The following is a 24,946-nucleotide window of genomic DNA, read 5'->3' as shown; positions in this document are numbered from 1 at the left end:
AAGAGGGAGAGTAAGAAGGAGAGTAAGGAAAGAGTAAAGTTGTTTACTGCTGTCGCAGCACAGGGTGAGCTACCAGGGGCAGACTTTGGTGTAGTACTGTGTGAGTTAGAGAAAGGCTTTGAAAGCCTCTAGATCTCCAATCAGCGCAGCAGTGTACGCTAGGCCATTATTCTGGCTGGACGGTGGTATAGCTGGTTGGAGTGGCCACCAGCCAAAGGTCCCTAGGGTCTTGCGGCAGAGCGCAAGGTGCTCTGGCGTCTTGTTGCGTCCGCATGAGCAGGTGAGTGTTGCGTCGTTGTGGCTGAACTTTTGGTAGTACCAGGCAAAGTCGCTGTGCATAGATTAGATTGAGAGCAGTCTAGCCAGGGTGGCTCTTGGTAGGTCCAACTTAGGTAGTCTGCTGCGTAGTGAGTAGCCTAACTCCTATCTTTTGTACCATACAGAGAGCTTAGTCTTCTTTCCAGACCACCAGATCTGCTGTGTGTGTCGCAGTGTCTGGCGGGCTATTGTCTTGATGCCTGAGAGTGTAGGCATAGCAACCTTTCCAGTTGGCGGTGATGGGTGCTGAGCTTCTAGGTCTGCCAGCCTGTCTGCCGCTTCGTTTCCTTCAATGCCTAGGTGCCCAGGGGCCCATTTGATAGAGACGTCGTGGGTATCCATAGCGCCGTGACACTCCAGGAAGGCCCATTGAGAGGTCGGGGATGCGCTGCCCTTCAAGCACCATATGACGGAGGTGCTGTCTACGCACAGCCAGATTCGGCGGGTGCGGAGCGCTGGATGTCTTATAGTGTGCTGGAGGCCCCTCCACGCACCTACTGCTTCCGCGTCAAAGACGTGTGAGATAGGGTGAAGCGACCCGCGTCCAGTATTAAGTTGTTTTCTGTCCTGGTACACAGCAAAGCCGTAGGTGACCTGCCTTTCTCCTTCTGTTGTGTACTGCTTAGAGCCGTCTGAGAAGATGGTCACGTCTAAAGGTGGCAGGTAGGCCTACTATTCTTTGAAGGCCTTTGCTGTAGTCTCTTTGTCTATGCCTATTGCTGGGTCTGTTTGGCAGCTGGGCGAGTAGTGGGGGGCTGTTAGTATTGTCCTAGGTATCTCAGGCAGAAGAGATCCTAGATACTGGACTTTGGTCCGCATTCGTTGCAGCTTTCCAGCTGTCCTGCCTACGCTCATCCTGATGGCTGCCATGCGGCCGGCAAGTGGGTGTTCTGCATCTACAGTGCGTAGATGTGTCGCAAAGCGAAGTTTGGCTTCTTCTAGCGCGTTGGCAGCTGAGGGTAGGCCGGCGTCTCGGAAGAGAGTAGCAGTAGGGGTCGTTCGCCACACTGGGAGGATGCCTCTTGCTGCTATAGCCAGTGTTTTGTCCATGACCGCTATATGCCATCCGACATAGGCGCTGACTTCTGCTGGTCTGCCAGGTTTCAGTGTTCGTGGAGGCTTAGTACGGCCTCTGTACCAACACTCAGCCCCATACAGAAGGGACGGATATACGCAGGCAATAGTGGCCTTGCGGAGAGAGCTGGCTGGTGGTCCGTAGGCCGTGTTTGCTAGGCTGTGGATGTGATAGGCCACCTTGGCCGCCTTTGCGTTGTGTGTGGCTACGTGCTGCTTAAAGGTAAGTTTGTGGTTAAACCAGATCCTAAGCTAACAGAGGGCTGGCTAGTTTCTTGACCTACTTAGTAAGATTAGGTTAATTGTAAGCTGCTCATCCACCACACAGGGTGGCGCGTAGTTGCTCTTTTATTAAGTGAGGTAGATCATCTCTTGTTTTTCTAGGGCAAAGGTGACCTTATTCGCTGTTCCCCATGCTCTAATCTGTTGTAGGTCTGCTGCTAGGAGCTTGACGTTCTCATCTAGAGAGTGCGAGGCCTGGTATAGGCATATGTTGTCTGCGTATCTAAACCTTCGTTGCGTGTCCATAGATAGTAGCTTAGCTAGGTACAGTGTGTATAGGACAGGAGAGAGGGGTGATCCTTAGGGCGTGCCACAGGCGACCAGGTAGCTAGGGGTGGTGACCTAGCTAAGGCGCACCTGAACTCTTTGGTCAGTGAGGAAAGAGTTAATAAAGAGGATCGTCCTTTGCAGCCATCCCTGTTGGGCTATCCAGTGAAGCAGGCGGTTCTTGAGGAGAGCGTTAAAGGCGCCTTGCACGTCTAAGGTGACCATAGTAACGTGCTAGCCTTTTGCCCAAGCAGCCTCTGTATTGTGAGTGAACGCTGCAGTAAGATCTACAGCAGAGCGCTTTAGGAGGGCGCCTCCATGTTAGGGGCTAAGGATCTTGTAGGTCATAGCCGTCCACGCGATTCTTCTAGCCACTGTTCGTTCGAGCCCCTTTCCAATGCAGGAGAGGAGTGCTATAGGCCTCCATGACTAGGGTGACGTCCAGTCTTTCTTTCCTACCTTAGGTATCATAGCTACTTCTGCTAGCTTCTACTGTGCAGGGAAGTGGTTTAGTTTAAGGCACTGCTAGAAGATCCGTCGTATAAGTTCCCCAACCTAGGCCTAGCAGGCGCAGAGCAGTCGCACTGTAGAGCAGTCTGTGCCTAGGGAGGTGCTGGTGACCCCTATTGTGTTTCGCTCAGACTCCTCTAGTGAGATGTGTATGCTCCACGGCAGAGGAGCCGCAGTCTCCTAATCTGGGTGGTGGCTGAGATCGTCATCCGCTGTGTACCAATTGAGAACTTCCTGTCTAATTGCCTCAGCCTTCTCTAGGGGGTCAGATATTGTCCTGTTGTCTATAATAAGCAGAGTGTCCTGGTTCTCTAGTGTGAGCTTATGCTAGGCAATAACCTTAAACAGATCCTTGTTGTCCTTAGCGTTATTAATAACGTGCCTCTAGTATTGCCTTTTAGCCTGTCTAACTGTAGTCTTAAAGGCTTGTGTTTCTTCTAGCAGAGGTCTGCCTAAGCAGTGCTGTCGAGCGCGTTTGTGGGCTTGGTAGGCATTCTTGCATTCCTTAGTCCACCAAGGCGCAGCGCGTCCCTCCTTGCGGTCGAGCTTGCCTGCTGTTTGTATAGAGTGCTGCACGGTCTCTGTCAGCAGCGCAACACAGTTGTCTAGTTGTGCCACATCCCGTGCCGCACGCGGATTGGGGATGCTCTAGACGCCTATTTCTACTAGCCTAGTGAACTTTAGTAGGCTTGCCTCTAGGACTCTATAGTAATACTAGTCTAGGTGCGGAGTGCTAAGTGTGGAAGTAGAGACAGAGGTTACTATCGTCTTGTGGTCTAACCCACTGTGCATGTCAGCATCTACAGCAGAATGAGCGAACGGGACATTAGAGAAGGTGAGATCAATGACATGTCCAGCACAGTGTGTCGGCTGTCCTGGCACGCCAATATAGTCCATAGAGGCGGCGGCGGCCCACCTGGCGAGCTCTATGCCGCCGCTAGCTGCGGAAACAGTGGGTTTGAAGGATTCGTGTCTGACGTTGAAGTCCCCTCCTATAACGCAGTGTTGGGGGGGGGGGTGTGAGATGCGTAACGTATTGGAGTACGTCTGGGGTAAGTGGCTGTCTGTAGCAGTTTAGTATCGAGACTCCGTTTACAACAGCCCACAGCAGGTCTGGGTGATCAAGACTTTCTCTAGTCTGGAGTTTGAGGTGGTGCCCTTTGCAGATATAGGTTATCACCCTAGGGCGGGCTGAGCCTAGTGCGTTAGGAGTGTCCTAGGTGCTGATAGGTGCGAGGTGTCTAAAGCCAGGGTGGGTGGAGGTCCTTAAGTTAGCACAAGTAAAGGGCTCTTAGACGCATACAACGTCCATGCCCTTCTGGAAGGATACTTCTAGTATTGTAATATAGCAGGGTGAGCTTCTGCTGACGTTGGCCCAGCATATGCGGAGTTGGTTTCTCTGCTGGCTAGGCTGTCGATGCCTGTTGTAGGTAGAGGGCATGTGTGGATGTCCTAACATGTGGATGGTGGCTCATCGCTCATGCTGGTGTCCTCCCTCTCTAAGGTGGAGGGGTTAGTGTAGATGGTTGATTGTGGGAGCAGACTGTTGGCAGACATGTCCCTTACATTCAGGTTTGCACGGCCTGCAGCAGCCCGTCTTGGTCTCTTTTCTCTGCCAGTGGTGGGCAAGGATGCTTGTGAGGCGCTGCTTGTTCCAGTTGTAGCTGTCCTGCTGTCTTCCTCTGGTGCATTCCTCTGGGGAGGAGGGTGGGGAGCTAGTATCTCCTGGGCGGCCTCTAGGGGGGTATCCTCATGCTGCGGCGACACCTGATTGAGGGTCTCTTCTACCGTCCTGTTGAGGTGCTGGTATGTTGCTCTGCCTGCGCGGTGGATAGCGTTTAGTTCAGTATTGGTGGGCTTAATGATGTGTCCATGCACCCGCCAGGGGGCAGCAGGGCAGTTGGAGTGACTAGCTGGGTGTGGGCCATGGCAGTTAGCACACTTAGCTTTATGAGGGCAGTTGTCTCTATAGAGCCCTTAGTGTCTATCTGTGCGATCCCCACAGCGCACACAACGGGCTACTCGAGTACAGCGAGCAGCGTTGCAGTACTGCTGGCAGCCTGGGTTGTGTCGCTGTATAGTAGGGTGTTTATGGATTTCCTTTGAAAACTAGCTGGTGCCAAAGAGCTGGAATGAGCAGACTAGCTCTTTGTATGATATGATCCAGGTAGTCAGGCCATTCTGGTTGGCTCCATGTTGTGAGGTTCTGCAGCTGACTAGCTGCTTGCCTGTTTGTGAGCGGGCCTCTTCCTCTACTAGCTGGGTGGTAGTAGGTAATTTGGTACTGTCTAGGGTCTAGAAAGAGCTTAGTACTCCTTGCACAGCGTAGTTAATCTAGTGTTCTAGGATCCTAATTGCATCTCTACCTAGGGCTTTTACTATAAGCTCCTAGCTTTCTTGTGTTAGAAGTTAGTCCTAAACTGTTCTACTTGCTGGCGTGATTGCCCAGCCTGTTTTAATTGGCGATGCAGTAGGGATGTCCTAAAGAGTGATTCCTTCCATACTCCTGCATACTGCCTGCCTTACTGCAAATAGTGAGGGTTGTTGTAGTCGCATTGCTGGATTAGAGATAGCTATGAAGATTCGATTGTCTTCTTTGGGCTTAGCTGGCGGGGCAGGCCGAGATCTAGCAGGGTTCAGGGGTCGGCTGGCGCCCCTATCCGACATTTGGGGGTCTCTGGCTACGTCCGCCCAGGAGCGGCGGCCTGAGTCCTGGCTCCTAGAGTTGCTGTAGCTGGCATCGCTGCTCCAGCGGGAGCTGCTTGGGGAGTTGCTTGGGGAGAGGGAGGTCAGGGCGTGGATAACTTTCTGTTGCAGCTCCTCTGCGATCCTAGCTTCTTTGGGGTTAGTGTAGCCCTGAGCGTGTTGATCTACGGCTGCTGCGAACGCAGCAGTGATGGTGTTCCATAGCTGGGTGATCTGCTGAGTCTCGATGATGTGGCGTTGGACGGCGTCAGAGACTCGAGGTTTGGGAGCGCCCCCACCGGGGTTCTGGCGGCTCAGCGGGGGTGCCTGGTGATGCACATCCCTCTGAAGCCGTCTTGAGGCGCGGGTATCAAGCTGCTGAGGGGACTCGGGGTCAGGGGACCCCGTGTGATGGGAAGGGGGAGGCTCTGCCATCCTATTGAGCTCCCTTGCGCGTCGCGCGGGGGGCCTAGGCGGACGCTAGAGTTGCTCCCAGAGCGGCCGCAGTGAGCCGGATCGATTGCTGGGATTTTTGGAGCCTCTGTGAAGGAAGCCCAAAAATCAAAAGATTGGTGTTCGGTGAGCACGGTGGCGGTGAATGGTACTGCGCCGTAAAGTAGTTGTTGATAGACTTTAATCGTATTGTCCATTCCATTGCGCAGTCGAAATATTCCTAATTGGCTAGGCTGCTTGCACGAATGAGACGAGACCTCCATTGAGAGCGCGATACGTTGTGGTCAGGTGTGCTAGCCGACATGCCTTCATGCGAGAGCACTGAACAGCGACAAGATGCGCATTTTTTATCGAGCGTATCAAATGTCCAGACCTGTATGCGCGCCTCGCTATTGCTGGGCGGCAGCATCAACTACTAAAACGACGTAGCAGAGTAACAGCATGGCCCAAGACTGAGGAAATCCATAAGCTAGCCCACTCCAGAGTTGTGTGAAATTACGGCTCAGCAGAGGGCAGCACTTGTGCATGCGGGGCTACCGTTCGGACAGCACGAGAACAACACTCTCGAGAGAAAGACCGACTCTTGATTGGCCGGCTTTTACGCCTAAGTGCGGGGTATCCTTCACGGCATCTGCGCTACGAGGCGGCTGAAGAGTGCGCCCCGTCACCACGGCGCTGGATTGCGCTCCCGGTGTCCCGGAGTTATAATTAGAGTATGACTTATGTGCCCAGCGTTGCGACCGCCTGCAGCTCCCTGTGAATCTGTGGTACGTACTCATCATGAAAAAAACGCAAATCCGCGCTGGAGAACTGAGCCTTCAACGATGCGCATGCTGTGACAGGACGATGGTGACGGTTTCTTGCGCGGAGTTGGAGGCCGCTAGCGACCTGTCGCACTGTCGCAAGCAGTATTCCAGGGCTGCCTCGAATGTGACCAACAGATCAAGTCCAGAGGTAGATTCCTGATGAATAGAACTCGGCTTTTCAATGGCACAGATGGTACGCGTATCTATGTAGCTTTGTCCCTATATCCAATACCTTACCTAGGTAGCACAACATGCATCGAGGCTGCAGCATCAAGCCTCCTCACGAGTGCATATGCCTTCTACATGAGAGCTTTGCGCTTCCACTATACCAGACTGCAGTGTCGCGCAGATAGGAGCATACCTAGGTAGTATGGAGGAACAGGGAAGCTCATTTTTATCACGTCACCGTGCAAAACGGGGCACGTCATCGGTAGGTGTATGGAAGGAATCACGGCTCAGCTTTCTCCCTTTACATAAGTTAAGTGCCATGGAAAACAGCACCTGGGTCGCTCAAAGCCGGGTGATTGGACGGGTTCAATGTGCTGACATCATGTATGCATGTCCCTTGCAGGGAAGATTCAGCTACCTAGGTAGTCAAGCGATAACAGATCTTCTACACAGCTGCAAAGGATGACTACCTAGGTAAGAGTGCTAATTTTTCGAAATTTTCTATGCTATCAAATTGATGGAAGAAACCCGTTGCGCAAGGTCGTAACTTTTACAAAAGTTATGGTCGTGGTGTTGCAGAGTTGAACGGTCTGTAAGCTAGGTTTTCGTGTGTAGGTAGGTATGGTTCTAGAGCCGCCGCCATGTAACACGCCTTACTTTCACAGCCGCTGGAATAGCACTGGTGCGCCTGGCCTTTAGCCCAAGAAGCCTTCCTCCTTAACCTTGGAACATGCAGGTGACGACGAAAGCTCAAGAGGCCCAGCCCCAGCTCACCAATACCCGCACAGAGTAACACCATCTGCCTAAGTTCGCGGTTCTGTTCCTTGAAGGTCGCGCAAATTGCCACGCGACGCCGCAATGTTAGGGGGACCGACGCGCTCCACACCCACGACGCGCAAGCCTTGGAGGCGTGTCAGCGGAAAGCGCTTGGGCGGTATAATGCTAACGGGCGACGTCTTGTTCAATCGCTGCAGTCACTGATGTTAGCGGTACTCCATACGCCTAATTAAGGACGAATACACGTTTGCCCGCATAGAGCACTAAAGGATTAAGGCATGATAATCCGCAAGCGCAGCCTCGACCCGGATTTGGCGTTAAGCCCACTAGGTATCACGGCTCAGCAATTTCAACACGCCTAGCCCCGTTTGCGCGAAAGTTGAATAAAAAAGGCACGGCCGGGGGCGACACCAGCCATTGATTGGCGCACATAGCAGCAATGCTATTTGCGCACTGCTGACGTAAGATGATCTTCGCGCAGAGTCTGGAGGGCGCCAGGGATTCGCACGCATGGTTCAGCTGCCTTCACTACCGTCGAAATCACGTTGGAAAACAAACACCTGGGAGGGGCGCCACCACCAGCGTCGACACCTGCAGCGCGGCCCCAACAGAATTCGTCCGCACTGATCAACATTTCAGGATGTATCGTTGAATACCCCAACGTCCAGCTGCAAATACATTGCGCAAGTTCGTCTCAAAGCTTACAACCCCTCCATGGCTTTAATCGATTGCGACACTGTCACACGATAGTGGCAGATGTCTCGGGTGGGGCCGAAGGCTGCTATCGAGCGCGGCACTGTTGAACCCTAGTCAGCTGACTTTGTGTTTCCCGGGCAAGACGCGCATGAGGTGAGCTCTGTGAAATCGCAGACACCGGGTGATCTTTCCTGAGCTTTTTTCTGCATAGCTTTGAGCTGCTTACCGTAGTTTTGTTGTCAGGGCCACTCATCCATGGCCTGAACATGATCACAGCATCGCAATAACGACGAGCCGATGAATCCGAGATTATGCATTCCAAGCTCAGCACAGTGTCAAGCTTGCAAGTATTCAGCCTGTCACAAGCGAAGATGGCTTCCGAGAACATACACTACCTATGTGGGGAGCACGAATCAAGAAGTGCAAGGCGGAGGTAGAATTACGGCTCAGCACTCCATGGCACTTTTAGCGTAGATTTTTGCAGAGCCGCACGCAACTCGTAAAAATCAACACTCGAGTCCCTCAAAGCTAAGTGATTGGATAAAAGTGAAGCCAAGACTCCCAGTCGGCACATGATGCCCCACTCATGCAGTAAGCCTGGATCCACCACCGGTCCGTTCCGCTTGTCCAAGCGATGTTATCAGCCAATAGTACATCTTCTGTCTTGCGGTTACCACTTCTCACGCAGTGCGTACAAGACGCAACTATGCGTCTCCATATGTTCTTGCTACCTATTCTTAGGTTTCACGGCTAGCAATAGTCGGCAGACTTTCTGACAACAGCCGAAACTTTTGAATCCTTACCTACCTTTTACAGTCTACACGTTGGCAAGTTTGTATAGTCTACATGCTTCGCAGTCTTTCTGATAGCAGACCCCTTGACTGATTAGAGGAAATGTTTCTCGCTTACGCATTTACTTAGCAGAGACGCAAAACCCTATAACAAGGTACTTATGAGCGGCATGGCATTACTCGACTACTACAGGGTTCTTGGATGGCTCGAATAAGAGGAAATGTGTGTAGTTATAGTGTATTGTAGCTTGATCCATGAGGTATAACAAAGCCCGGTTCAGTCTATGGACGTTCGCTCGTGGGGTGCGTCTATCCAATCTGCGTCCCCGATCTATGTACCTGAAGCAGTGGGTTGTTCCTCGCCGTCTCTTTCGGCGATGCATTGCCTACCCTTTTTGGACTTGTGATGACTGCGCAGTATATCTAGTCTTGCAAAATTGGTTCCACACCCCCACCTTCCACCGTTTGGAAGTGCGCCACCGCATGTGACTGTGTTTGCTGGATCATGAAGTTTCATATGGCGAACAAGATCGCTCCTCCTGGCGAATGTTGCGTCGCACCCGCTGCATGGTGATTTCTCATCGTCACCATGCGTTCGAAGATGGGACTTCCAGTTGAACTTCTTCTGGAAAGTCTTGTCGCAGTGTGCGCACTTGTAGTCCTGCTTCACTTTCTGACGTTTAGTCCCTCTGGGCTGCGTCGGCTGGGGCTCTGTCTGATCTGGGGTGGGAATGACTGCTGGATCGGGAACATTTGGAAGTTCATCCTCGTCAACAGTGTCGGGTTCTGGTGAAACTTCCCGTATACTATCGTTGATTTCCTCATCTGTTGGAAAGTCGTAGCGGCGCACAGTGAAGTCTGGATGATTCTCTCTCCGATGTCGGCCTAGTTGCTCCGGTGTTGCAAACCCAATTTGAGAGCCTATGCAATGTTCATCGGTACAACGAGCTGGACGCTCATGTAGCTCAACATGTTTCTCACGCTGTTCCTGGGTCGAGAAGCCGTCCGTGAAATAGTTGCAGCTGAATTTGGGACACTTGAACAGATTACGGCCATATCTTTCTTTCAGAGCTTCAGATGCCTCTGAGTCTGGGTCCTCGAGAACGTACGCTTCCACACAGCCACGAACCGCCTTCACGACGCTTGCGAAGTCTAAAGCTGATTTTTCGGGGCGCACATCGCTAAAATCCTTGAGTCCTTTGTCAGTCGAGATAAGTGCTAGGCAAATCTGGTGGGAGCTTCGACAATGACTGAAATGCTGAAGCAGATCCTTGGTCCGGTTAGGAATCGATCTCAAGGTTGAGACACTAATAGCAGTTGACTCGTTCCAGTATTGCTCTACTAAGACCTCAAGGGACTCCGTAAGATTCTGGCAGATGCTGTTGTGCTCAGGAAGGGCTGAGTTCATCCCTGCCTCCAAATGCCGAAGCCAATAAGAAATGGCGTATTCCATAAAACCGTATTCTCCGGTCAGTACCTGCTCTTTGGAAGGACTTTGGAACGATGGTAAGTTCAGGTAGTCAATGCAGAGCGTTGCCATCTCAAGCCCGGTATCGATAACGTCGAGAAAGTGACTCTTCGCGAGATATCTGCAGGCGACTTAGTACAAGACCCTCGTGGATACAATCACGTTTCACCTACGTCCTGGCAGTCATGTGAACCAATTCGATACTCCCGTCTCCCCGAACATCGACCAGCGATTCGCAGAGATCCTTGGGGTCAACACGAAACTTTCGCCTTTCAAATTCAACAGTTCTGGTGTCGAAGTCGATGGATCTCATCGTCTGGACTTCGTGTAGCTTCAAGGGGCGTTTTGCACAAACAAGCCAGCCAAGAAGCATCAACGCCTCATCACGTTCGGCAGTAACAGGCTTGTTCACAATGGTCTGCATGATACGGGCATAGCTGAAACAGAATAGTTAGCCAGCCGAGCTGATAACACGGAGATGCATCACTTACACCTTTTCCAGCTTGTCCAGATCAGTGTCGAATGTTTCCATCTCGCATTCTAAACGGTAGGGGGAGCTCTGACCGCAGAGGTTAATCCAGACGAGATGAGCGAAGAGGAAAACCCCTAGCATTCGGTCTCATTAGTCAAGCGAGCCTGTCATTCGGAATCGACTTACCTTCAGCTGCTGCAGAAACTCTTCTAGCAATCTCGTGCGCGTATTCTTCCGTAGTACCAAGCTTCTCGATGAGCTTTCTAGCCTGTACCTCGCAGAAAGCTTCAATGTCCTCTTCATTGTTATCTGCGTCTGCTGTAATATTCGGAATGTCGCGATAGTCCTTTCGGGCGCTATCATGTTGGCTGACGAACAGACAGTGAAGTCGTCCACGAATCTCCGGAGGCCCGTTCTCGAGAAGTTTTCGAAACCAGCTTGCGATATCTCCTCTCTCTTTCCTCGTGCAGCATTCATCTAAGCCGTCAAGCACGATATAGGCCGACTCACAGTTGCGTAAAGTAAATCCCAAGAGTTCCTCGACAAGAGCACGAGAAGGAAGCAAAGTGCCCCCACTATAGCATTTGCTATAGAAGTATTCAAGAGTGTGAGGGTTCTGTTCAAGAATTTGGGCAAGCAAAGTACGGGCCATGGATATGAAATTGTTTCGGTCGCTGTCCTCTTGCTTGAAGTAAAAGAACAAGATTGTGGGACTCGAATCGAGCTTCCTGGCTTCTTCCACGACCAGGGATGCAAGAACTGTCTTCCCTGAAATCACTGTGTAAGTTGTTGTAGAATACATGGCCGTCGGAACTTACCAGCACCAGGTTTTCCATTCAACCACAGGAACTTCGGAGGCACTGCCATGTCGGGTTGCTGAATGAACCACTCTTGGAAGGTTTCGTCTTCTAGTAACCAGGTACAAGTCCCTGGGTACTCAACACGCATTCGCCTGAGATACTCTTGATCGTTTTCCATGTCAGTAGGTCTCAACCATGCATACACGGTCTGTCGGCAATCCATGCTTTTACTACGCATTTCAGCGGCCGATGTCTGCTCTTCGAGAGTAGAAGCAATCACGAACAAGTCGAACTGATCTGAGTTTGCCCGATCGCGAACAAGCTGAAGGCGAGATAGCATACGAGATATAATGCCTGCTATCTTTGATCGAAGTGGCTTCCACGTCGTCGCGAACAGCTCTTTCCAGACTGAGGAACGTTAGCACAAAGCCAAGATCATACAATGAAGCTGCCTTACGATGCTGTCGGAAGTAAATTATGAGTGGCAGATTGACCGCAAGGATATCGGCATATGTCGCCGTGAGAATCCTAATCAGGTCTGGCTGAGTTGTGAACAGCTCTCTGTACATGAATACGTCGGGTTGGGCTCTTCCTATCTGCTCGTAGACGTCGAGAATCTCATTGAAGGCGTTAGTGTTGCCGTCTGTTGCCTGTCTTTTACATCAATCGCGTGTCATGACTAGTTTAGTCGAACATACCTCCAGCAAGAATCTCACAGGGCCCTAAACAGCCACGTTAGCTTGGTACTAATCCGTAGCCTGGGAATTGTATACCCAGATTGATGCCATGACTTGCTCAACGTTGGGTAAATTAGTGATCAGTCCGCCAAACTCTTGGAACCTTTCGAGAAACAGCCCCAGACGGCCGAGACCTTGCTGGCGGCGCTCTCTGTGTTGTATATGCTGCAAGTTAACGATGTACTGTTTGAGATCAGTAACGGTCGTAGCACAGAATGTTGTTCGGTTTCTCCAGGTCAAGCTTTCCTCGAATTCGGCGAGGTACATCTCCATCCGAGAGCCCAAAACATGTGCTTCCTGCAGACATTGACCTAGACTAAGGTTGTCAATTCTATTGTCAAGATCAGTTGCGGGGTAAGATTCCTTGCGCAACGACTCAAGCGTTTCGACAACATGCGCTGCATCGAGTCTGATATCCCCATCTGGGACTTCCAGTAAGTCTGCGGACGCGCGACCCCACCTGAACATCTTGTTCAAGAGGTCGAAGAACTTCTCGTTGTAGAACTTCTTTTGCAATTGCCTTGTTGGGTCCTCCAAAATAGGCGACGGGCTCTGAACAAATTCATAGAGCTGTGTATGCATGTGTAGCACTGCATTCTTGACCTTTCGCCCAGAGAAGAAGCGCGGAGTGTCTTTGCCAGATGGCCCATCAGCCATGCGAGCCTTCTTGTAGTGGCTAACTCCATCCCGGCCTTGGATGTCACAAGTTGCGATTTCAGACATTATGCATGCCAGTGACCATACATCGCATTCTCGAGTGTATTTGCCTTGACGAGGGGCGGCATAGTAGCCAGTGTTGTGCTCGTTCGGAATACCGGTCGGGTCGGTTTCAGCTGGCAACGTTGCCGGCTTTAATTCGAGCAGACCAAAATCTGCAATCTTCATCGTTCCCTTTACTATCAGGATGTTTGCGGGTTTCAGATCCTGGTGGTAAGCGATCGTGGTCCCTTTGTAAAGTTTGTGGAGAGTGTTGAGCCCTTCAGCAACGCCTTGCATCTGCGTCCAGAGCTCCGGGGAGTCGAATATGTCTCCTGGTCCCTTGAGGTAGTCGTGAAGTGATCTGTCAGCTTCTTCCTGCAAAATGAAGAAGTGACTACCATGCCAGTACGCGCCCAAAGCCGCCATAAGGTGAGGGTGGTCTTCCTCTTTCGAAAGCCTCTGGAGATTGTACCATTCTTTCGCGGAGTCTTTGACCATACCATGCCTGAAGATCTTGCGAGCAAACCTTTGAATATGCTGCAAAGTTTAGAATACAAGTGCAATCATCCTGTAGGGGATCTTACTGGTCCAAAGTCCCGCGACCGATAATCGTCGTCTTGGAATTCGAAACATCGGACTTCTGCAAATGTTCCTTCCCCCTTGAGCTCTGCATCCTCTTTGATCGGCAACAGCTCTTTTGCCGGGATGAAGACGATGTCTGATGCGGGTCGAAGTGTCCGTACGAGAAAGCTATACTGCCCGTCCAGTATTTTCCTTTGTACTACCCCTAGATCACCTATCTTTTCACGACGCCTTAAATTGTCGAAGTCCACGTCGGAAAGGTACTTGGTCCCTTCCAGCTTTATTTCGTACTTCTGGAACACCTGGATGAGACCAGGGCGGAGAACATAAATCAGTAGTGCGTAGATCAGGGCATACTCCCCCTTCAGTTCCTGCGGTCTCCTACGCTCGTTGAAGCAGTTTGAACGCTTTTCTACTGATCCGCCGTCCCGAGTGCATCGCCTGCAAGGGCAGAGAAACAGTGATTCAACTGTCAAACCAAGGGGCTTGGCTTCGAACAGTTCCCTGATCTTCCGCGCAGGTACATACAGCGAGACACTACCGGAAGGATAGCATTCCCTGATCGGCTGTACTGCATTTTGTTCTAAGTAGTCATGGGCAACCATGCATGGGGGATCCCCATCCATGATATCTGTCATTCTTCCGTTTCCCAGGTGCTGGTCGATGCTGATCGATTTTGGATGTCGGTTGTGCTTTCGCTCAACGAGGGCACAGCCGTGGAGAGTCCTGACGGGGAAAGAAGTTGCCGCACGCTGGTCACCGGTCAACAGCCGCACTTGTGGTGGCTGTCATCGACAACGTCCCAATCTTGGACAGTTCCTCCAATCACATAGGACCTGCATGCGCTGCAACGCTTGGCAACTGCGACACTCAGCAGCAAGCGCTTACACGTCTAGGCACCAGCGGCAGCAGATGGTTCAATCGTGTACGCCTGGACTCGGCTGAGTAGAATCCGCGCCCTTCCAGAACCCAAGCACTGTGTAGTCGGGAAAATATCCGCTGTAAAATTTACTGGAAGGGACCGATCCATGCGTACCTGGGTAGGCAGATGAGACTACTCGGCGTCCTCGTGTCCAGTCACTGTGTATCACGCTTGTGGTTGCGCCGCACGGGAGGCGGCGCAAATGCGTGGCATTCCAACTCTACCTAGGTATAGCAGCGCGCACGCCGTGAAACCTTGGAAGGGCAAGAACCGGGCGCAGATCAGGTGATTGTGCGGGCGGGCCTTCTGTGATACCCGAGAACCCCCTGTCAGCCTCGGGCGCATCACAGAAGGGGGTAACCAATCGCGTACGCCCTAGTGACGCGAGTGCGCATTTCTCAAGTTTCCCACGTTCACACCGCAAAATATGCCTGGCTTTGAGCCTTAACATGCTGAGCCGTATTTCAGGCAAATTTTGGTTCGGATAGCCACCTTCGAATCAATGCAGGCGCTCTACTCGCAGATTGTCTAGAGGGGACTCAAGCCCGCCAGAAGCGAGCACGTTTTGGGATTTCGTGGCGGCGAAGCACTTGATTCTCGGACATATGACACTCGATACCTACAGACAGTAACAAACGATCGCGTCAAGTCTCAGGCGTTCGTGAGCATGGCTCGGACATCACGCCCTCATGTGTGCAGACCTCGGGAGCATGCGCTAAAATGTTGCACGTCACCACTAATGCCGTAACGGCATTGTCTGCCGACGTGCACCGATGGAGCCAATGGTTCCCTTGTCTGCTGCCTGCCCCTACCTTTTTGAAAGATTTGTTCGACACACATCGACAACCATTTGCCACAAGCTAAGCCGTCAAGTTGCCACCGCAGTAGAGCCGCATCTTAATAGTGTAAATTGAGGTCACGGAGACAATCGTAGTCAGTTTTCTCATGTCACGGACGAGCTCAATATTGTAGGCACGCATCGATACGACGAATGTGCTTGTTATACATCAATGCGATTGCGACTGCGATTGCGACTCGGCTGTAACGCTGAATCTCGAGACTGTCGTTGTTGCTCTTTGCTCGGCACTCTGCCTTGCTCATCATCAAGAAAGTTAAGAAGCGAGCTACGCTGTAGCAAAGAATTGGATTGGAGCTCTATTAAGACAAAAAGCTGGCTTCTACCGCTTGTCTTTCGTAAGTCAGCAGTACACCAGCTGACTCAACAATTCCAGCGAGGCCACGTCCTTCCTCTTCAAGCTACGTCAAGTTGGTCCGATGTTTGCTCACGCAACTTGCGCCGTCTCCAGATAGACCAAACAAGCACTGCTGTCCCAGAAAACGCAGATGCGATGATGACGTACACCCAAAAGTTCGACGCCACAGTCAGAGCGTTGTCACGTTCAGAGTACGCGAAAAAATTGGACCCGAACAAGGTCTAGCACACCGTCAGCCGTCAAACACTAAGAGCAGATTTCTATGAGGCACTTACCGCTAGGAAGGTCGCGGGCAGAAATATCGCAGAGATCAATGCGATTGTCATCATAGACCGAGTGTCCTTTGTAGACTGTTCCGTGAGTCGTTTCATCAGCCCGTTTTCTTTGATGCTCTGTTCTGTTAATCTTTGCATCTCAAGGTTGATTCGCTTGCTTGCTTCGTTCGATCGGGAATCTTGAATACCTTGGACCTGCGCAAGCACAGATTTCAGCAATGTCGTAGTTAAGGTGTAGACGAATGCTCACAAGTTGGCCAATTCCAGCAGAACGTGCAATCAGTGTCTCAATCCTGGTCAAACTCGTCTCTTGTCCGTACGTGTATTGGTCTAACCTTGATTGCATGTCGTCGAAGCTGGTAGACAAAGCTGGTGAAGAACTAGTTCTAAGACCTGATATCCCATGCTTTAGCTGACAACCCAAACGAATGTTCAGTCTTAGTATGTGAGCCAGCCTCAGCAGCTTGTCTGTTAGAATGTGCAGCTTTCTGAGATCTGAAAAGTCGGCTTGCACATCTCCTTCAGTATGAAGCTCTTTGACATTCGTAAAGAAGCCCCGATCAACCTACACGACTAATTAACCCGGTTATTATCTTTAAGCTCCTATACTCACTATGCTAGAGAACTCTCCCTCAAGATAGATCAAATACTCACGCCAGCCTTCAGACACCTCGAGGAGTACCATAGCATGCTGTATCACCTGTTTTGTAGGCGAATCGTCGTCAGAGCATTGGAGATGACGTTTCAAACGATCTTTAAGCTGGTCTGGTGCTTGCAAGAACACCCAGCGACACTGTTGATGCGAAGATGCGAAGTGTTGATAAACGCCCACCTCTCTAATCGAAAAGGGGTCTGTCGGATAGCGCCGACCGTGTTTTGCAACATACTTGATGTTGTATCCGATGTCTTATAGAGGACTTAGCGGTGGAATCCAAGTTGGAATTGGGGAATAGTACAGTAGCCGCAGTCCCGGCCTGGCGTCAAAAGACCGCTGGAAGGATCATGTTTTGACAAATGCATGAATAGCGAGCTGAAACCCTCCTCAACAGGACCTGTTTTTTCGCAGAATAAGCGGACTACATCTAGGAAGTCAGGGTGGATGGCCATTCGCGTGAACAGTCGTCGTAAGTGTTCCTCGCTAATGCAAAGGCGGCTCCACGTATAACTTTGATCGATGAAACTGTGCATTCTTAGCTTTGAAAGACATCATAAAAGGAGCGTACTGACACCACTGAGGTAGTCGAAGCAATGCCGAGGATACTATACAGCCTTTCCGTCGTGCGGATCTGCTCCGTCAATACAACGTGCCCCCCATCTGTTGACACATTAATTGAGCACTGATAGACACGTAAAACTTAATGACTTGCTATTTCCTGGTACGCCGATGGCTACGTACTGAAATGTGGACTCTTGATTTGCGACGAACAGATCCTTGCTCAGCTTGCTTATTCTGGTATTGTTGCGAGACGCCTCCAAGTCTGGCGGAGAGCGAGAAAGATTTTCGGGATATCTCTCCCAACCGTCATTGTCATTGGATTGTAAGGTAGACATTCTTCAGTTCCGCTGTGTGATCAGTGCACCACTCCTTTATACCGGGCGAGGCTGCGTCTTTCACCGGTGGGCTGTAGCAGCGCGATCACACGTCAGGCTCAGCAAAAGCTTACGGCTATCAGGATCGCCCCGCGAAGAAGATTTTATACGGATGAACGCTTGCGAAACTAGGAAAGCCAGACTGCGATTGAAGTTATCTGACTGCTGAGGTGATTGAGAGCGCCTCGCTGCGGAGGTGGTGCTCGCATCCCCCGCCCTCCCAGCTGCCTCGCCTAGCTGCCCCGCCACTAGGCAAGCGCCTGCCTGAACTTCCTTTGTAAGTCCACAAGCTCATCCTATGCAGGTCAGTCGAACCGTCGCGAGAGTTCTATCGCTAGGGTGACGTACACGGGTGAGCTCTCGTGGAACATTGACTTTCCACTTTTCTCCTTCGTCAGGTATCTGTTGGTGATTGATCAGCAGCGCTCGTTGCAGGCTGTGTTCTGGAAGGCACATTCGTACAACAATGTCACATGAGGAGGTTCCAAATATGGAACTCAGGAAAGCGACCAGGACGTCATACTCCACTGTATAGCGACTTTCGATGACCTGTATGACCATGGTGCTGAGGGTTTTGTAATGTGAGAATGCAAATATGCACGGCTCATGAAGTTGCCCAGGTAGCGAGAAATTGAAATTCGCGATCTGAGCGCAAGGTTGACCGCTCCGCCTCGGCTGCGCACGAGGCTGAGCGCGGCGTTCTCAACTCTAGCACTGCCACAGCGACCAGGCACTAAGCGAAAGGTGCCTGCTGTGTTGTGCTTTCACCGAGCCTAGCTCGTGGCAGTACGGGGTCATACAAGCATTACGCAAGTAGGGCGCGTGCTACACAGGCATCCTAAAGTCATGGACGAATATCTCAACAACCACATGGCGTTGAAACGATCATATCCTTTCGAAATCGCCGATCCACATATACCACAACATGGGCAACAACTACATGCGCATGAGTCTACGCCGATCAATGAGCCCTTGTGTCTGTTAGGCTCGGTAAGACCAACCCAGTGAGTACCGTATATTCGTATTCACTGCACTACAGGTCATCGATGTGAGAGCGCAGGTGCAACCTGGGGTGCGCGATCTTTTCCATCGCGCATATGCTTTTGGGACAACACAAGATGACCTTACGTTTGAGGTCTGTCCGAAAGGCGATTACTTCGAGCTCTATAGCCAAGGAGGAGCGTTTGCGCGTCTCGACAAGGCCTTCTGCAACGAAGCCCGCGGACTGGTAGGGCTTGGTGTTGAATTTGAGGCATGTTTGGACCGAAAGCGTCGAGAGGAAACTACAAACGCTTGGACGCCATCCGCAGGTGAAACGGTGACATTTCTTGTCGACGTGAACGTAAAGAGCCTGATGCATCACGCTGGAACAGTTGGCAACATCCTCCTTCGCTCTGGAATCTTCTTGCAATTTCCTTTGCAGAGACCCGGTGGAGAAACGTACCTCAATCCCCAAATTCTCCAGATCGAAGGATTTTGTGAGAAAGCTGACGAGACAATGACCGAGGGAGAAGACGCGTTAACGCCTACTGTCGTCCTAGATGGGTCGGCTCAAGGCAATCTCAAACCGTCTAGGAAACCTCAAGACAATTTTGAACAGATCCTTGATTCACTCACTCATACAAATATACTTCAGGAGATACGTACGGACACTAGTCGTATCAAGACCAAACTCATGACGCAAGTTTATTCGAGCTCAATATGAGAGATCGCATACTAAACCAAACTGCAGGCACCAAATGATGGCACTAGACTTCATTGCACAGCGAGAAAGCGGTAGGCCTTCTACAGAGCTCACATTTTGGCAAGAAAGGCGTAGACGTAATGGAACCTGGTATGCTACATGAGTGCTTCTGTCTGAGCGAGTATATGTGGAGCTGATTACGAGACAGTTTTCGGCACGTACTGACGGGGTCCGAGACTTCCGAACACCGCGAGGCGAGAGGTGGCATTCTTGCCGACGATATGGGACTGGGAAAGTCGCTGACGATGTTATCGGCCATTGCCAGCTCACTTCCAGATGCGGAGAGCTTCGCTTCGACTCAGACAGCGGCTGAGAACGGATCATCAAATGCTTTGACACCTTCGCGAGCGACCTTGATTCTCCTTCCATCCACAAGCAAGTCGACACGGACCTAGGTTCTACTTTAGAGGTCGAATGCTAACTCTGATAGCTCTGATCGACAATTGGATCGACGAAATCCGCACGTAAGCTGTTCATCCCGCTGTTTTCGATCAACCTGGCTCACGCTCACAGACACACATGGCCGCACAAAGTGACGTTTCATACACATCTCAGTCGTGACCGGCATGCAGAGACACATCTTCTTCTTGAGAAAGACGTTGTTTTCACCACATATGCCACGGCCTTGCGGGACACCAAGCAAATTTCTTCGCCCTTGTCGAGGGTTCATTGGTTCCGCATTGTGTTGGATGAAGGTAGGCTTTGTGCTCTCTATACATATCTTCCCTCACTGAACATGTCTTTACAGCCCACAAAATACGAAATCGAAAGACCAAGCTGTTCAAGGCAATCCATGAGCTTTCTGCCTATCGCCGCTGGTGTCTCACTGGAACGCCTATACAGAACCGTCTCGAAGACTTAGGGAGCCTGGTCGCCTTCCTACGAATTACAGAGCTAGCGCATACACTGACCTTTCGCACTTTCATCATTGCACCAACGCTGGCTGAACGAGGAACTCGGTTTCGAAATCTACAGACATTATTGGGGATTATCTGTCTCCGGCGGACACGAGGACACCTTCATCTACCGGAGCCGATAGCTGAGGAGCGTTTGATCGCGTTTTTGCCCGGTGAGTATAGTCAGTATTTTGACCTCTTTGAGCAGTATAAGAGACAGTTGCAGATGACTGCTAGCGGAAAGGGCAGGTACGTGTCTACTGCTCTTCAGTTCATCCACGAGCTGCGTCTCTTTTGTAACAATGGCCCGAGGAGGACACAAGATACATCGCACGGGTCAGACGACGAGATACTCTCTCATCTGGTGCAGCTTGAAGAAAACGTATGCGCCAACTGTTCAATCAGTATTTTTTGCATCGACCGGGTAGAAGGCCGAGATGGTGGTCTGTTCATCCAGCCGTGCAAACATCTTGTCTGTCATAGCTGCTGGCCTGAATGTGTGGAGAAGAAGAAGAAGGGAAATCACTGTCGGCTTTGTGCAAAAGGCCACGCCCCGACAGATCTGACTACGCATTTTAGCACCGGCGAGCTCGCCTTCGCAGCAGAAGCAGCAACGGAAACTTATCCATCAAAACTGATGGCTCTAGTTAAAGACATCAAGCACGTATCTGGAGAGAAATGGTAAGTTCGCGCCGGCGCTTTCAAGTTTGGCAGACTAATGAAGGCATTAGTATCATCTTCTCTGCCTGGAAGAAGACCTTGAACATGGCGGGTGAACTCTTCAAGAGAGATGGAATGAGCTATGGGATGATTGAGGGAAGTCTGAGCTTAAACCAGCGGCTGAAAGTGTTGAAAGAGTTCAAATCTTCCATCGGGCCGAACATTCTTATGATGACACTGGGTACGGGTGCAGAAGGGTTTGTCCACACACAATGGAAAAGGCTTCCAGCGCTAACGCTGTCAGCCTTACTTTGACTATTGCCTCCCATATATACCTACTTGAGCCACAATGGAATCCCTTCGTCGAGCTACAGGCAATGGCGAGAGCGCAGCGCATCGGACAGGAAAGGCGAGTAGTCTGCGTACGATACGTCATGGAAGGAACTATTGAGCAGGTGAGAGCGACTTCAATACATGGGGTTTCAATGGAAAGCTTACGTGTCGATAGCACGACGTGATGAAACGTCAAAAGAACAAGACAGCCCTTGCAGGCGGCGGGTTCAAAAATCAGAAGATGCACGACTCATTAGTGAGACAACCGACCTGGCATGCGCGCGGAATGATGCTAACAGCCAATAGCAATACTTTGGTGTTGATCTGACACGGGTGCAAGGCAACGCGATGACTTTCTAAAGCGATGCATGATATGGCGTGGCATCGAAGTGCGCCACGTTCCTTGGTTGAAGAGAAGGGGGCGGAGGCGGAGTAGCACAGCGCGCCCTTGCTAATAACGCGAGTGCACATGAACAACGCCACTGCAGTAGGAGGTCATTTCGAGCCAGTTTGATTGCAACGACTGTATAGCTGTATCAGACATGTTATCCTTGTTTGCGCCGGACAGCTTAGCATCTTGGGATTGATGTGATTTTTGGAAACCTCAAGAGTGGTATGATATATAATCTTGGGACGCGTCTAACAATGCGCCTTCTCTTGCTACCTAGGTATGTGTTAGCCACTTCGAATGCTAGTGGTTGGCGAATCCGCACTCCTAAGCAACGCAAGATCTACCAGGTGACACATGTCAACAAGGCTGCCGTCGTAAAATCGAGTTCAGCAGAGGTACCTCTATTCTTGCCCACATGTTCAGTGGTTGAAGCTGCCTGCGCTTCACGACAACCTCTAGACGTATCGTTTTTCTAAAAAGAATTCATGCCGCCGATGATCAACGCTCTCCTCACGACACCCACTGTGTTCCCACGACCTTTGAGTCGCTCGATTAGATGTTCTAGCGGTCTTTCCCTGGGTGAGGGGCAAAAAGAAGATTCTGACTTTTTGGCAAAAAACATAAAACAGCGGGGATTAGCTAGCGGTCACCCACCTAACTACTAATCCGCCGGTATCATGCTTGTATATGGCTGAGCGGACGGGAAGCCTAATTTTCATGATCCTACGGTCGTATGTGAAGGTAACGTAAATACTAAGCGAGTGAGCCATCGAAGCGAGTGAGCCACCCCACCAAATTTCTATACCCTACAACTATAAATCAACTATAGCTCCACTAAACATAGCCCAACACGCTTCTTGTAAGACTAATATACACCTTGCAATCTCAGCTCTTAATGCAAATTAAATTTAGACTGAAAGGCGCGCTGCAGTAACGTTTAAAGTCTCTTGCGCTACCCTCTACCGCCAACGCGCTGGCAAACCTGCTAGACGCAATTGCCAGCCCAACTCAAAGAAGCTTACCAAGCAAGAGGAGGAGGTAATAGTAAAGCATATACTAGATCTAGATACACGTAGGTTTTCGCCTACGTACGCAGCTGTACGTGATACGGCTGATAAGCTACTCTTAGCGCGTGGTAGCTCTCCTGTAGGCAGAGACTGGCCAAGCAACTTTGTCAAGCGTACAGACAGTCTTAGGACGCGTTTCAATCGAGCATACGATAGGCAGAGAGCTCTATGCGAGGATCTAGCTCTAATCAGGAGCTGGTTTGAGCTTGTAGAGGAGACAAAGGCTAAGTACGGCATCTGCGATAATGACGTGTACAACTTTAACAAGGCTGGCTTTATAATAGGCAAAATTACAACTTAACTTGTTGTAACAGGGTTAGAAAGAAGAGGCAGGCCTAAGGCTATTCAGCCAGGTAATCGCGAGTGGGTGACGGCGATTGCTGCAATCAACGCTGCTGGCTGGCCAGTCCCGCCGTTCCTCATCTTTGCTGGCCAGTATCATCTATCTGCCTGGTACGAGGAAGCAGAGATCCCACGTGACTTGGTAATTGCAGTTAGCGACAATGGCTGGACAAACAACAAGCTAGGAGTAGAGTGGCTGAAGCACTTCAACGCTCACACAAAGACTCGCGTTGTTAGTGCGCGTCGCCTGCTCGTCCTTGACAGCCATGAGAGCCACCACTCTCTTGAGTTTCAAGAGCTCTGCAAGGAGAACAATATCTATACGCTCTGCATGCCGCCTCACTCATCCCATCTACTGCAGCCGCTTGACGTTGGCTGCTTCTCGCTGTTGAAGCGCGCGTATAGCCGTGAGGTTGAGAGCCTCATCCGCCACCACATTAACCATATCACCAAGCTTGAGTTCCTGCCAGCCTTTAAGGCAGCGTTCAGTCAATCGTTCACCTCAGCCAATATCTGCTCAGCCTTTCGAGGTACAGGCCTTGTGCCTCTCCAACCACACGCTGTGCTCTCAAAGCTTGACGTGCAGCTACGTACACCTACTCCAGATACTCTGCCAGAGGCTCTCTGGGAAGCTCGTACGCCAAGCAACGTACGTGAACTTGATGCTCAATCAACGTTAATACGCGATCGCGTGCGGCGGCACAAGAGCTCATCACCAGCTTCAATCATTGAGGCGATTAACCAGCTCAAGAAGGGTGCTGAGGTAGTGATGCTCTCAGCTGAGCTGATGCGCGATTGGATTGCCAGCCTTGAGAAGGCTAATAAGGCAGCGTTAGCGCGCAAACAGCGTAAAAAAAGGCGTATACAGCAGTGTGGGATCTTAACAAAGGGAGCTGGAGAGGATATACTCACTTAACGTGAGGCTGATCAGCAGATTGCTTGTGAAGAGCGTCAAGGAGGAGAGCAATTAGGCCACAGCCGCCAGGCACTCGCGCGCTGCAAGAGATGCAGAGAGACTAGACACAACTCGCGTACGTGCAAAAAAGATACTTTAGATACTGCTTAATTTACTCTATAAATATCTAAACATTACATTATCACGTTGTTGAGATATATGATTGTAAAGGTGCGCAAAGTTGGTTGGGTGGCTCACTCGCTTCGGCCACACCATCGATTCGGCCACCCTGCCAAGCACACCTCACATTCCACATCATAACTCAATGCCGCAACCACCTAATCCTAAGCTACTTTCTTGTGAGGATAGAATACTCTTTATACTTAAAGCTATTAAATGCAATGTGTTATTAAGTATAAGACATGCTGCTGCTATCTATAACGTTCCTTAAAGCACCCTTAGTGACTAACACGCCAGCATAACTGCACAACGCAATCTCTACCCTAGCTGCTTAAATCTTTTAAAGCATAAAGAGGAGGTGCTTATATAAATAATAAGGAAGCTTAATAAGCAAGGATTTGCTCCTACGCTTCTGTACGTTTAAGATATGGCTAACCAACTGCTTACCATACGCGATAGAGGGAGGGTTGGCACTAACTAGGTCTCCCAGCTTGTAAGCCAGCGCGCTGACGTCAAGTCGCAGGTTACCCGCCTGCGCGATCGCTAGAGGGTCCTCTGCAGCAATCCTAAGGTTATAAGCCCCTAGTTTAACCTTGTGCGCAATGTCAAAGCTAAGTATAGTATCCTAGACAAAGATACCTACAACTTTAACAAGACAGGCTTCTAAATAGGCGTTAGAGGGTCTATTAAAGTTGTTACTGTATTAGAGAGGCACATAAAGCTACTTAGAGTCTAACCTAGCAATTGCAAGTAGATAACCTTAATTGCTGGTATTAACGCTATAGGGTGGTGACCTAGGCTGGCGGATGGGTAGGGTATGCTTTTTTACGTTTTGGCTTATAGCTTCTTAAC

General features: G+C 50.6%; 7 protein-coding genes across 7 annotated transcripts; 3 read left to right on the top strand and 4 right to left on the bottom strand.

Annotated features, from left to right (window-relative positions):
* Window positions 1-2,934: 2,934 nt before the first annotated feature.
* M421DRAFT_407312 (uncharacterized protein) lies at window positions 2,935-3,688 on the bottom strand. Its single transcript, XM_033590330.1, is given in 2 exon segments — window positions 2,935-3,154; window positions 3,167-3,688. Coding segments are annotated over 2 exon segments (183 nt in total). The 5' UTR covers window positions 3,349-3,688; the 3' UTR covers window positions 2,935-3,153.
* A 5,302-nt stretch (window positions 3,689-8,990) lies between these two features.
* Window positions 8,991-14,559, bottom strand: M421DRAFT_426056 (uncharacterized protein). Its single transcript, XM_033594279.1, has 9 exons — window positions 13,588-14,559; window positions 12,341-13,540; window positions 12,266-12,289; window positions 12,025-12,217; window positions 11,586-11,975; window positions 10,954-11,535; window positions 10,787-10,901; window positions 10,469-10,732; window positions 8,991-10,416 (listed from the first exon to the last, which is right to left on the bottom strand). Exons 1-9 carry the CDS (start codon window positions 14,221-14,223, stop codon window positions 9,159-9,161), a joined length of 4,662 nt encoding a protein of 1,553 aa, XP_033443488.1. The 5' UTR covers window positions 14,224-14,559; the 3' UTR covers window positions 8,991-9,158.
* An 897-nt stretch (window positions 14,560-15,456) lies between these two features.
* Window positions 15,457-16,186, top strand: M421DRAFT_426054 (uncharacterized protein). The gene has a single exon (XM_033594278.1). It carries the CDS (start codon window positions 15,518-15,520, stop codon window positions 15,944-15,946), a length of 429 nt encoding a protein of 142 aa, XP_033443487.1. The 5' UTR covers window positions 15,457-15,517; the 3' UTR covers window positions 15,947-16,186.
* M421DRAFT_104580 (uncharacterized protein) lies at window positions 15,982-17,184 on the bottom strand (the record flags this gene model as incomplete). The annotated part of the gene is made up of 4 exons (XM_033587041.1): window positions 15,982-16,157; window positions 16,243-16,561; window positions 16,610-16,902; window positions 16,953-17,184. 4 exons carry the CDS (start codon window positions 17,182-17,184, stop codon window positions 15,982-15,984), a joined length of 1,020 nt encoding a protein of 339 aa, XP_033443486.1.
* A 646-nt stretch (window positions 17,185-17,830) lies between these two features.
* M421DRAFT_426051 (uncharacterized protein) lies at window positions 17,831-18,161 on the bottom strand. Its single transcript, XM_033594277.1, has one exon. The coding sequence runs from the start codon at window positions 18,145-18,147 to the stop codon at window positions 17,878-17,880; it is 270 nt and encodes an 89-aa protein (XP_033443485.1). The 5' UTR covers window positions 18,148-18,161; the 3' UTR covers window positions 17,831-17,877.
* A 224-nt stretch (window positions 18,162-18,385) lies between these two features.
* M421DRAFT_426049 (uncharacterized protein) lies at window positions 18,386-22,021 on the top strand. Its single transcript, XM_033594276.1, has 11 exons — window positions 18,386-18,576; window positions 18,626-19,266; window positions 19,319-19,420; window positions 19,479-19,705; window positions 19,761-19,794; window positions 19,844-20,025; window positions 20,079-20,907; window positions 20,958-21,143; window positions 21,191-21,341; window positions 21,395-21,475; window positions 21,526-22,021. Exons 1-11 carry the CDS (start codon window positions 18,433-18,435, stop codon window positions 21,577-21,579), a joined length of 2,631 nt encoding a protein of 876 aa, XP_033443484.1. The 5' UTR covers window positions 18,386-18,432; the 3' UTR covers window positions 21,580-22,021.
* Window positions 22,022-22,981: 960 nt separating this feature from the next.
* Window positions 22,982-23,485, top strand: M421DRAFT_44173 (CENP-B protein; the record flags this gene model as incomplete). Its single annotated transcript, XM_033594650.1, has 1 exon — window positions 22,982-23,485. A coding segment is annotated over one exon (504 nt), but the record flags the coding sequence as incomplete, so codon positions are not given.
* Between the last annotated feature and the right edge of the window lie 1,461 nt (window positions 23,486-24,946).

This window comes from Didymella exigua (genome assembly GCF_010094145.1).
Source record: "Didymella exigua CBS 183.55 unplaced genomic scaffold M421scaffold_53, whole genome shotgun sequence".
Lineage (NCBI taxonomy): Eukaryota > Fungi > Ascomycota > Dothideomycetes > Pleosporales > Didymellaceae > Didymella > Didymella exigua.
Note: the sequence above shows the minus strand (reverse complement) of the source record. Positions and strands in the feature narration are given on the sequence as shown.